At 37.9% G+C, this 12482-nt stretch overlaps 2 protein-coding genes across 2 annotated transcripts; both read right to left on the bottom strand.

Annotated features, from left to right (window-relative positions):
• Positions 1–4976: 4976 nt before the first annotated feature.
• LOC117709072 (interferon alpha-1-like) lies at positions 4977–5549 on the bottom strand. The gene has a single exon (XM_034503177.1). It carries the CDS (start codon positions 5547–5549, stop codon positions 4977–4979), a length of 573 nt encoding a protein of 190 aa, XP_034359068.1.
• A 3432-nt stretch (positions 5550–8981) lies between these two features.
• On the bottom strand, positions 8982–9497 carry LOC117709083 (interferon alpha-12-like). Its single transcript, XM_034503195.1, has one exon. The coding sequence runs from the start codon at positions 9495–9497 to the stop codon at positions 8982–8984; it is 516 nt and encodes a 171-aa protein (XP_034359086.1).
• Between the last annotated feature and the right edge of the window lie 2985 nt (positions 9498–12482).

Genomic DNA, 12482 nt, shown 5'->3' with positions numbered 1-12482 from the left:
TATGTAAATGTTTTCAAGGGTACATAGATAATAAATAAATAAATTCAGATCTTTCATCTCAATACTTGGGAGGTAAAGGAAAGGACAGAAATGTTTCTTGTGAGTTTGAGGCCAGCCTAATCTACAGAGAAAATTCAAGTCATCATTGTTTGTAAGGTTTGTATCTTGTAGAATGGAGGACCAAAGAAGAAGCCCTGGCATGATCCATCCTCAAGAATGCTGGTATGCCTGACCTAGCCACAAATGCTGTTTCCTTGGAAAACTTGCTTCCAGCACAACTTCAAAAAAGGCTATTGATCCCAGATTACTTTGGTTCATTCAGTCTTTCAAGCTGTTCCAATCAAGACTTCAGTTAAGTTCTGAACTTTCTCAACACATAGATACTGGACAACAAATGATGCCAGTTAACTTTCTTTTGAGGCAGCCATTTCCCCCAATATTTTGCCCCCCCAAAAAAGGAATTCATTGCCCTAATTCAACAGGAAGCAATTTCAAGACAACCATCACCCCAATCCCTTAAGTTGAAGTGGAGGTTTTGGTAGTTTATGAATTATAGATATGTTGTTATTTTAGGGAATGATTACAAATAATTATGGTCTTGGATAGGAAGAAAATTAAATAGGAAACTTAGACTCAGATAGTTCTATCTTTCGTTTCCTTTTCTCTATCCTTTTTTCTTCAGGTAAGGGACTCTTAGCTAAGGGAAAGAGAGTGTTGGGTAACTGGGCTGTGGCACCAGACAGAAGAAATGCTAAGACTGATCTCAGACCCCAAGAATCTCAGAGAATAAAGATCAGGGAGTCTGGCTGCTCACTGTCCATTTCTACACCTGCTCTGAGACATATAACTACTAAGAGGACTATGGGAAGTTGCTCACATATTGCAACACTTAGAGTCCTTCCCTGTGGAAATAGAGCATCACTAACATCTCAAACTGAGCCAATAGGAAACACCTACCTCTAAATCCCACCCCACTCCTCAAAGCTTATATAGTCACTGTTCACATGGAATAAAGCATACAAGTTATTTCACCAAGGATCATCTGAGGGTGACTGTCTTTACTGAGTTGTAACACTTGGAGAAGAGTTCTCACTCCTGAACCATTTATCACTGAACCCTGGGCCTCCTTGGCTGGCCATGAGCATGCCACCATTGGCACCTCATGCCATTGTTGGCACTGGTACTGATGACAGACTCAGGACCTCAGCTACCTGCACCATGCAGGCCCAAACTTCCTCACTTCTCTTCTATGAACTGTAACACTCTCAGCATTCCCATGGATCCTATCCATCGCAGCTCCGTTTCACCCCTCCAGGGCAGATAGTGGATTACAGGGGGGTTGAAAAGAAAAATGGGATATAGAAATATTGTAAGAAATTGGGCAAATAGGGGTAAATTATTGAATGTACTCTTAAACCAAACATCATCTTATAGCCATAATCTTACATTAATACAGAATTTTGTATATTGATATAAAATTAAGGTTAACTTTGATATACATAATGTCTATGTTTCAATGTTTATTTATGCACTTACATAATTTTAAAAGATGCATAAAGTTCTAGTCTTTTTAAAGTTGGTATTGCAAACTGTTAGAGATGATAAAATGCAAGCTACAAATTAATAGGTGTGGTTAAGAAATACAAGTTAATAATTGGATAGTCAAACTCATAAGATATTAATATTAGTTAATTACAATACATTGTGTTCAAAGTTATCCAAATCATAAATAGTTAAATAAACCATGTTTGACCTTTCAGATACACTATAGATAGCTGGTCTTCAAAAACCTCATGATCCACAGAATATGGCATTTATTTCACTAATAAAAAAAATTTTTTTTTTACTATAAGACAGGTATATTCCTGACTGTACCACCATTTCACTTCAAAGAAGATGATGAGCATCAATAACCTCCATTATGGAGTTTCTTCAATTGTGGCAAGCTAGCTACTGGGCAAAGAAAATGCTCATGATTCAACTATAGACAAATCTGTCCAGAAAGGACAAATGGCTGCAGGGAAGTCAATTGTCGAGCTCGCCAAGATAGGGTAAGCAAGTCCTTTGCAATTTCTGTTTCACAAAAATCTGTCAGATATACTGGGCCAGAAGGCTAAAGATAGATGTTCCAATGTTATAGAGAACATTGGGAATATATATATATATATATATATATATATATATATATATATATATATATATATAAAATTTTTGGAAGCTGCATCCTCATGTTTCCTGCATACTCAAGTAATATTTATTTCCTTTTCAGGTCTCTGATAGAGTTGAAGAATAGATAGTCATAGTCTTACTACAAGCCTAAGGTCTGAAGGATTTAAGAAGATATTCTAGGTCTAAGAAGATGTTTTTAGGTTGATAATGCAAATTAGGATAAAATTTAGTTAAATACAAAACTTTAAACAAACCAAATAAGATAAATAATATAATATTTTCAAAAGTTGCCAAATATTATAGACTTGTGCCAAGAAACATCTTCAGCCTGGAGAGGGGTCCTGAGGAAGGAGTGTTTGGGAGCAGCAGAAGAAATTACCTGAAGTCAATTACGGGTACCAGCTGACAGCTCTGTGTTTTGCTTAAGCTGGCTTTTCAGATAGATGTGTAGATAGCTCAGCTCTTGCAGACCAAAGCCCAGTCTTTTATTTATATATCAGTTTAATGATTACCATAGGCTCCCTTTTGATTATCTCATGAATCAGCATTTTATAATCTTAGCCCCTTGATTCTTAGAAGACTGCAAGCACTTTTTTTTTTTAACACAGCAAATAAATTCAGAGATATGCCTGCCTTTGTAAGCACAGACAATAAGCTAGCTGAGTGGGATATAGCTCTGAGATCACTATTCCCACCATACCAGGATCTCAATTCTCTCTGTCCCAGGCTGACCTTGAACTCAGACATCTGACTGCCTTTGTATCTTTCTACAAGCTAGCACATTAGTGCAGTTGGCTTTCTTCTTATAGGTCTGTACATCTCATACAATTCATATTGTATCCTTATATTTTGCACAGTTGAGAAATTATACATTTATGAACTCAAATTTTCAAACTTCTATCCCACAGCCTAAAGGGGCTATCTTGAAGGTCAGGTCACAGTGTTCAATACCTTGCCGAGGAACACCAACATAGTATTTTTTCTGATAATTCGGTTTATTTTTTTACTCACTTTACATCCTGATCACAACCTTCCTCCTTCCTCTCTTGCCAGTCCCATTTTTACAAATCACTTCCCCCTATAACCCCTTGAGGTCACCCTCAGAGAAGGGGAGTGACTTTTTGGTACCATCCTACCATGAGACATCCAGTCCAAGCAGGACTAGGGAGAGATGGATGTGTATTTATATGATAAAATTAGACCATCTTGGAGGGTCTCTCCAACTATATAACAGATGACTTAAAGAATGTTCAGAAGTAGAGAAGTCAATAGTGTACTTGCATGTTCTACTTGATTTGTGAAAATTTTTACATGTGTTCCACAGTATATAATATATAGCAAATACACATTAATTTACCACAAAATTAATTTTTAAACAGAAGATAACACATGAAATTGTGAGGGAATAGAGGTGTTCTAAAGGATTTCTTTTATACATATTTTAAATCCCTGGTGAGGTTTGTTCCAAGGTACATTTCTTATACTGTTTTGACAACATTTGATTGTCAGATTTCTTCTTAGAATGATTGTTAGTTGTCACTAACAATGACAGGAAAGTTATTACAGTGTGCTGTAATTTCATACTGTGTACATGACTTCACTGATAATTATTATTCTAAACACTTAAATTCCTAGAAGTTGAGAGTAGAATAATAGGAACCAAAGTCAGGGAACATAGCTGCTGCTAAAGACTGAGGAAGAGTTGATCGAAGAGTTCCAAGTCACAATGAAGAAACTCTAGCAAGCCTGAGCATGGCAAACATGGCTCTGCCAGAACTTGCACTTCACCACCAGTCACTCTTCCTTGCTGAAAAGCATCAGATTATATTCATAAAGCTAGCCACCAAGGGCTATTCCCTTATTCGGCTGCTTTATTCACCTGAGGCTGACTACCAAGATCTAGCTATTAAAGAATTGAAAATCGGAAATCCCAAAGCAACCGAGTTGCTGTGCTAATTAAAATGTCCAATCAAAATTAAACACCTCCTGCTAAAACAGGGTTTCATCTTTTATCTATATAAAGGGACAATTGCCTATGGGCTTTCTCTGATTTCTTTCTATCCAGAGGCAGTCTTTTGTGCCCTATCCTCATGACAAGTATTGCTACGTTCTTCCTTATTTCTTCTTCATCTCCCTAGTTCTGTATGCTCTGTCTTTGTCTCTTATTCTCTGCCCTTTGTCTCTCCAGGTCAATTAAATCTCCTTTGTGCTGAGAACTTGGTCTTGAAGAGCCAATACCAGTCTCTTTACACAGGATAAAAGGAGCAAAAAACTCTGGCATTCTTCTGTACCGCATGCTGGTTGTACATACAGAAGAATATGATACAGTGGTGAAAAAGAAAAATTTAGGATTTTACCATCAGTGAATGAGAAGAATGTCATGAGTGTATCTTCTTACCTGAACACTATGAGATGTCACATGAATCAACAATACTTTACAACCTGGTTATGTATATAATTGACTTTACTGCAGAATACCAGTATAAACATAAAAATTTAAAAAGAATTAAAGAAAAAACAATTTTAAAAAGAATCATTTAGTAATTATTTATAGAAAAACTATTCCAAATAATAATGCTATATATGTTACATCACATAAACAGTTAAATAATAAATAAACAAATAAATAAATAAATAAATACTGAACAAATGCCTTTACAGCTACAACATTGCTCATTGTTGCTGAAATAGCTCAGCAACTTGCTTGAATTATTGCCAAAATGAGTGACAGTTTTGAGATGGCAGAGCCTGTGCAGTGAGGTGCACTGTCCAGGTCCAGGATAGTCATCTCCACTTTGGCTCAGGACTCACTTCTCCTCTCTCATTCTTGACAGCAATTTGGCTGAGGAAGTTGACAGGGCTCTCCAGACTTCTGCTCTGACCACCTCCCAGGCACAGGGGCTGTGTTTCTTTTCTCTCAGGTACACAGTAATCCTGTGGAAGTATTTCTTCACAGCCAGCAGGGAGTCTTTCTGGGATACGGGAGGTTCCTGCATCCCCACCTGCTGCATCACACAGGCTTGCAGGTCATTGAGCTGCTGATGGAGGTCAGTGCAGAATGAGTCTAGGAGGGTTTCCTCCCAAGCAGCAGATGAGTCCTTTGATGTGAAGATGTTCAGGATCTGCTGGGTCAGCTCTTTCAGGACAGGGATGGCTTGAGCCTTCTGCATCTGCTGGGCATCCACATTGTCCAAGGGGAATCCAAAGTCCTTTCTGTCCTTCAGGCAGGAGAGAGGGGAGAGTCTCCTCATTTGTGCCAGGAATGTCAAGGCTCTCTTGTTCCTGAGGTTATGAGCCTGAGACAGGTCACATCCTAGACAGCAGGTTGACCAGTGGCTCATCACCAGCAGGGCCATCAGGAAAGCACAGAGCCTAGCCATGGTGAATGTTGCCAATGCTTCTGGTCTTCTGGGCTGTTTGGTCCTGATCCTTCCCCTCTAGGTTCTCTGAAGGCCATCCTCTGTGGATGTGTCTTAAATAGGGCAAACACTAATTATCACTTCCAGAAATCTCTTCCCTTACTTCCCAATGATCTTTTCACTTTCTTTAACGCATTCTCTGTTTATGTCTGAATATTATTTTCTGAATTGTTTTGGTTTCCACTATTGCTTCCTCTTTCACTGCTTCCCTCTGAAAGCTGTTTTACAGGTTCTCTTTTCCTACTTAGAATTTTTATTAACTGTTTCATCACTCATAGTCTTTATTAGGAACTTACACATCTATTTTAAAAACAAAATCCCTTGTAAAAATTTCTTATAAAATTTATTGAACTTTATTTTACACTTAATTTTATATACATCTTTTACAAAACCATTTAAATCAAAATGTAAGGTATAATGCAAGTTTTTAAATTAAAATATATTGAAATAATTGTATACTTTAAAATTTTTCAATAGTTAAAGTTCTAAAATTGAGTTCTTTATGTTGCCTTCATTAAGTATAATATAAATTTATATAAAAGGTTAATTTAATGATCTCTGTATATTAGGTATTTATCTAATCATTGTCATGTCACCACAAGAACTTAATGTGTAAAAAGCCTTGTTATTAAGCTTGATGACCTAAGTTTGGTTCCTGGAACCTACAGTTGCAATAGAAAACCAACTTTCTCTCCATCAATCCCTCCCTCTCTTTTTCTCTACCTCCCTCCATCTCCTGCCCTCCCTTTTCCCTTCCCTTCCCTTCCCTTCCCTTCCCTTCCCTTCCCTTCCCTTCCCTTCCCTTCCCTTCCCTTCCCTTCCCTTCCTCTCTCTCTCTCTCTCTCTCTCTCTCTCTCTCTCTCTCTCTCTCTCTTCTCTTCTCTTTCTCTTTCTCCATTTTGGACATACTCAGCATTAGCTCCTTAGAAAATAATCCTCTAAGTTCCAAAAACACTAGGAATTCTCTTATATGAGAGTTTCTTTGAAACCTTGAACTGTATCATTTTTTTTAGTTCAATTAGTGTGTATGCATTTTTAGGAAAAAATTCAGTTGGGAGTCAAGATGTAATAGAAAGCAGTTGTACAGTGAACAGAACTGGGTAATGAGGAAAAAATGAGGAGCAGACATTGGGGCTTTCTGCATCAGGGAGGGGAAAACAAGGGCAGTGACACTGAAGATGGGGTCTGGGAAAGCAGGGGTTACTGGGAGATATCAGAGAGAAAGTTGTGTGTGTGCAAATATGTTCATAATTATATATAGTATGTACTGCAATTATACATCACACATACAGTACATGTATAATATAGAATTTTATTTGTAATTTCAGTTTCAATCTAGGAAACTTACCCCTATATAGTATTTGTAAGTTGTGAATTATTATTGAATATTGAATTCAGTGACTAATATTGAGTGTCCAATAATGGCTGAGATATTCAGGAAGTTCTGACAGACAGCAAGGGCTTTCAGTGCTTCAATTGTCTGTAGTTTTCCATTTACTCTTTCATCTTTCCTGAGGTGTTGGTTTGAAAAATCTCCACTTCTGTTTTATTTCTTTTTTCTACTTTCCTAGAAAGAAAAGGTGTTGGTTTGTGGCACTGAACCAAAAAAATACAATGCCATTGGAAATCAAAACTAAAAAAGGAACTGATGTGCCATTCAAATGACAAAGTAGTAGCAAAAATGTTAGCTACTAAGATAAAATGGACAAGATCTATGGTAGTTAAATGAAACAATGTCATGACATTGACTATATTTTTAAGTGATGCTCAGTGTCACTGCAATCCAAATAAAATGTTCAACAATGTTTCTCCCAGATGCATCACGTTTAGAATACAAATGGAACCACATAGACACCAAAGAATAAAAACAGTGTTGTATTCCTAATGTAACAATACCTGATCTGAAATTACAGCTTACATCTAAGACAAAGTTATTGCACTAACTAACCTTTACTTTACCACACAAAGCTCTTGAAGTCCATGCCAATAAACACAGAGACCCACGACTGGCATAAAAGGTTTATTTCCTGGCTGCGGGGATCATTGCAGAAGAGGAAGCAGAAGAATTGTTAAGAGCCAGAGACAGTGGATAACTGCAGCAAAGCGGTGTTCTTGGACACAACAGGGTAGTCACTCATGTGGCCTGAGAGTGGCCATGACTGAATGAACATGACCAAACCAGACAAAATATCAGCTTGGAAAATGGATGCAATTCCACTTCCATCTGAGGAACTATGTCAACTGATGATTGCTCAGAGACAGAGATTTAGGTGTCCTCAGGGATGGGCCCCTGAGAGCTGCTACCCATGCTCCAGGAGATGGCACTGTACCATGCACAACTAGAAGGACCAAGAAGAAGAACAAAAACAGATGGAATAAGAGAAAGAAAAGCAAAATAAGGAAGAGGAAGATAATGACTATTGTGATAAAGAAGAGGAACAGAAGAATGAATACATGGGAAAGGAGGAGAAAAGCCAGTGAAATTGAAAGGGTGTTTCAAAGGATTAATTACAGAGGTATTTCACATCCCTAGTGTGATTTATTCCAAGGGCTTATTCTTGAGGCTATTATGAGTGGGTCTGATTCCCAGTTTCTTCTTGGTATATTTGTGTGTGCTATATAGGCAGGCCAGTCATTTTTCTTGATCTATTTGCATTACTTTTTATGTTCTCACTCACATTAAGAACCCCAAGTGGCTAAACTAATTGATGATAAGAGTAGATGATAGATGCCAGAAGTCAGGAAACTCAGAAGTTTAATATTAGGAATGTTAGGTAAAAGGACTAACACATTATGACAGGAGCAAGATTCTCTGGCTTTTCACAGCACAGCATGCTGTCTCTACATCCAGAAGAATACTATATACTGGAGAAAATACAGGCAAAGCTTTAGTGTACACAAGTGTCTGGTTTGTTTTTGGACATTGTTTCTTTGTATAATTATTAAAGTGTAGACTATAATGTTAAAAATATTAGCAAATCTTAAAGATACTGAATTAACTAAGCAAAAGTGCTTTATAAGGCAATTTCATTTGAATATAAAATAATTTAATTACATATAATGCTTTGCTACATTAAGAAAATGTAAGATGGCAAGATTTACCATAAATATATTAAATTGTATTAATAGTCAAATAAATAAATAAATAAATATGACCAAATGGATGCAGAAACAAATGCTTTTACATATAGACAAACTTTGAACATTTTTACTGAAACATCTAGGCAGGTTGATTGTATTCATACCAACATAAGTGAGAGTTTTTAAAGGAGAGCTTATGACATGAGATGCAGTGTTTTTTAGTCCAGGGGAGTCTTCTCCACTTTGGCTCAGGACTCACTCCTTCTCCTCACTCAGTCTTGCCAGCAAGTAGGCTGAGGAAGACAGGGCTCTCTAGACTTCTGCTCTGACCACCTCCCAGGCACAGGAGCTGTGTTTCTTCTCTCTCAGGCACACAGTGATCCTGTGGAAGTATTTCTTCACAGCCAGCAGGGAGTCTTCCTGGGTCAGGGGAGGTTCCTGCATCCCCACCTGCTGCATCACACAGGCTTGCAGGTCATTGAGCTGCTGATGGAGGTCAGTGCAGAATGAGTCTAGGAGGGTTTCCTCCCAAGCAGCAGATGAGTCCTTTGATGTGAAGATGTTCAGGATCTGCTGGGTCAGCTGTTTCAGGACAGGGATGGCTTGAGCCTTCTGCATCTGCTGGGCATCCACCTTGTCCAGGGGGAATCCAAAGTCCTTTCTGTCCTTCAGGCAGGAGAGAGGGGAGAGTCTCCTCATTTGTGCCAGGAGTGTCAAGGCTCTCTTGTTCCTGAGGTTATGAGTCTGAGACAGGTCACATCCTAGACAGCAGGTTGACCAGTGGCTCATCACCAGCAGGGCCATCAGGAAAGCATAGGACCTAGCCATTGTGGATTTTGCAGATGCTGCTGGTACTCTAGGCTGTGTGGTCCTGAACCTTCCCTCTAGGTTCTCTGAAGATTATCTGGAGTAGTGAAAACTAGTAGAAGTAGTGAAAACTAGTAGTGAAAACTAGTAGTTTCCATTTTCTGAATGCTCTCCTCTCTCTTTCTAATTCTTTCTTAACTTTCTTTAATTCATTTTCTTCTTGTATCTGGAGTTTTCCTCTCAACTTTTTTGTCTTAATTATTTCTTTCACTTTCACCTCTCATTTCAATAAGGATGTTTTATAAGTTTTTATCTTTTTAAAAGAATTGTCATTAACCATTACAACACAGATATTTATCCAATGATTGAAATTTCCATTCCTAATATCCAGACAAGTTTTATCTACACATTGTATTAAAAAGTTATTGAATTTTATATTACAATCAATTTTGTTAGTATTTATATCAACTACATAGTTATTTAAAGTATAATCTTATGTATGATAATAACTTATTGTTTTTAATTTAATGGTATGCTTTAAAATGTTCAGTGTTTCAAGGCTAAAAATTAGCTTCTTTAAATTTCTTTTATTAATATTTTTATTTTATTTTTTTGAAAAGAAATATCCATCTTTATTTTTAATTTTTTTATGTGAAAATCTTTATTGGATATTTTATTTACATTTCAGATGCCATCCCCTTTCCCATTTCCCCTCCCTAGAAAACACCTATTCCAACCCCACTTTTGCTTTTATACTATTTTTTTAATGTTAATCAAAGGCTTTATAAGTTTGATAATGCTCAATATCAATCAGAAGTGTAACCTAATACCCAACTTAGATATATCTACTATCTTTGACTAGTGGGGACATGCAAACATCCACCTCCTCTTGTCACCTAGCTCCTCCTCTCCTTCTGCTCCTCTCCTTACTCCTCCCACCTTAGTGCCTCCTACATATCACCCTTCCTGTTAAAATAAAACTTTTCTCTTAGAATACAATTAGAGCATAACTATACCAATTTGTGTCAGTAAGATACAAGATAGACCTAATACCCAGTCCATCATTTTGTTGACGAAACAGAACCTCTGTCGTCCCTCCTAACTAAAAGTCTTAATTCTGAACCTGGCTTTTTTTCTTGGCTTTAGAATGAATGTCAGCTGAAAACCATCCTCTCAAAACTTTTCTCTCAAAGTAAATGGCAGGGATTTGCTATGACACTATAAGTCTTCAACCTGTCGGAAATCCAGAATGACTGAGTTAACTGAAATTATGGGAAGCACAAAGCATAGCTTCTAAAACTTAGCCAATTTATAGAGACCGCTGAACACCTGGACAGTTTCTATACTACAGAGTGTTGGAGCATCAAATCTTCAGCCTTCTGGCCCAGGATCATCTGACAGACCTAGTGATGCAGAATTATTAAGGGCTGATTACTCTGTCTTGGCAGATATAATCAGCTGACTATTCTGCAAGTGTGTCCTTTTCTGGACAGTTAATTTGTCTGTAGATGAAAAGAGGCAATTCTTGCCTAGTGGCTGTCTCACCACAACTGGAGTAACTCCAAAGGTGCTCAATTTCTTCTTAGAATCCAAGACAGGAAGATGTCAGGAGCAGACAGGTCTCTAATCAAAATGGACATTAATACAGAACTGTTTGTAACTTCAATTCTGTGTACTTATGATGTTTTGAAAACCACCTATCCATGTAAGGCAATCAGGACTATTGTTTGTTAACTCCTGTCAGCTAAATAAAATATAGAAAACACCCTAATAATAACTTAGAGCCATGAATTTGCTATAGGCCCTTAACTCACAGGCTAACCATCTCAAATCAGTTAAAAAAGTTAAAGAAGGACTGGGTCTAAGCCTAGTGTTCCTATATGTGTTATACAGGCACAATGCTTATGAGAGTAACAATATTAATCTCACTTTTATATTAATAAGAAGCTGATACCAGTGAAAACCTTAAATTTGAAATCAAAGTAAAGTTTGTACCATTTAAGAAATTATAACTTCATCTTAATAACAATTACACATATTTCTGCCAATAGGAGGTTATGACTATGCAATAAATCCTAGCTAATCCTCCCTGTTCCAACAAAACCACTACTTTTCCCTAGAAAGACAGCCCAATATTAATCACCTCAGTCCCCAAGCCCAGGAAATAGGGGTGCTGACTCTTCATCAACATCTTCAAGCTGATTATGGGCATAGAGATATTAGAAGAGGGGCAAGGGGAAGAGTAAATTGATAAGCCTCTGATGCTGTGTCTTCACTGCATCCAGCTGGACATCGGAGGTTCGAGCAGGTGTGCTCATCTCACTTGATGAGTAGATACACCAAGGCTGTGTATTCTGCAATATACAATTGTCAAAACAAATTTTAGTATCAAGATAATTTTTTGTTTGAATTCTGAAATCTAGTCTTGTGGTGGCCTGCCTCTGTCATGTCTAATCCATATAATTCTGGGAGTTTCTATGAGGGTGTACTACCACCATCCTCCCATTTTCGCCTCTCTGCTCTTAAATTCCCCAACACTAGGGAATCCAAACTTTTAGGCACCAAGGCCCTCTACTTCTGCTGATGCCTAACCCCTTACCCCATCCCCCCTCCTCCAATTACTCTGAGGGTGTGCCCCAACCATCCTCTCATTCCTACCTCCCTGCTCTTGAAATTCCCCAACACTAGGGAATCCAAACTTTCAGGTACCTAGGCTGTCCACTTCCACTGATGCCTGGGAAGGCCACCCTCAACTACTTATACAGGTGGAGCCATGAGTCCCTCCCTTTGTGTTCTCGGGCTGGAGATTTTAGAATGGCTACTCCAGCTTGTTCCTTAGGGCCATTTGCTTGAAAAATTGTTTTCCAGCCTAGACAGACTCTAAGGTAGAGTCTGTCTTTGTCACTGAGGCGGGTTTCCTGTATGCAAAATTCTGGGCCCTGTTTATGTATCCAGTCCATTAGCCTATGTCTTTTAATTGGGGGATTGAGTCCATTGATGTTAACA

Source organism: Arvicanthis niloticus, chromosome 5, assembly GCF_011762505.2.
Source record: "Arvicanthis niloticus isolate mArvNil1 chromosome 5, mArvNil1.pat.X, whole genome shotgun sequence".
NCBI lineage: Eukaryota > Metazoa > Chordata > Mammalia > Rodentia > Muridae > Arvicanthis > Arvicanthis niloticus.
The sequence above is the reverse complement of the archived record's forward strand: the minus strand, read 5'-3'. Positions and strand labels throughout refer to the sequence as shown.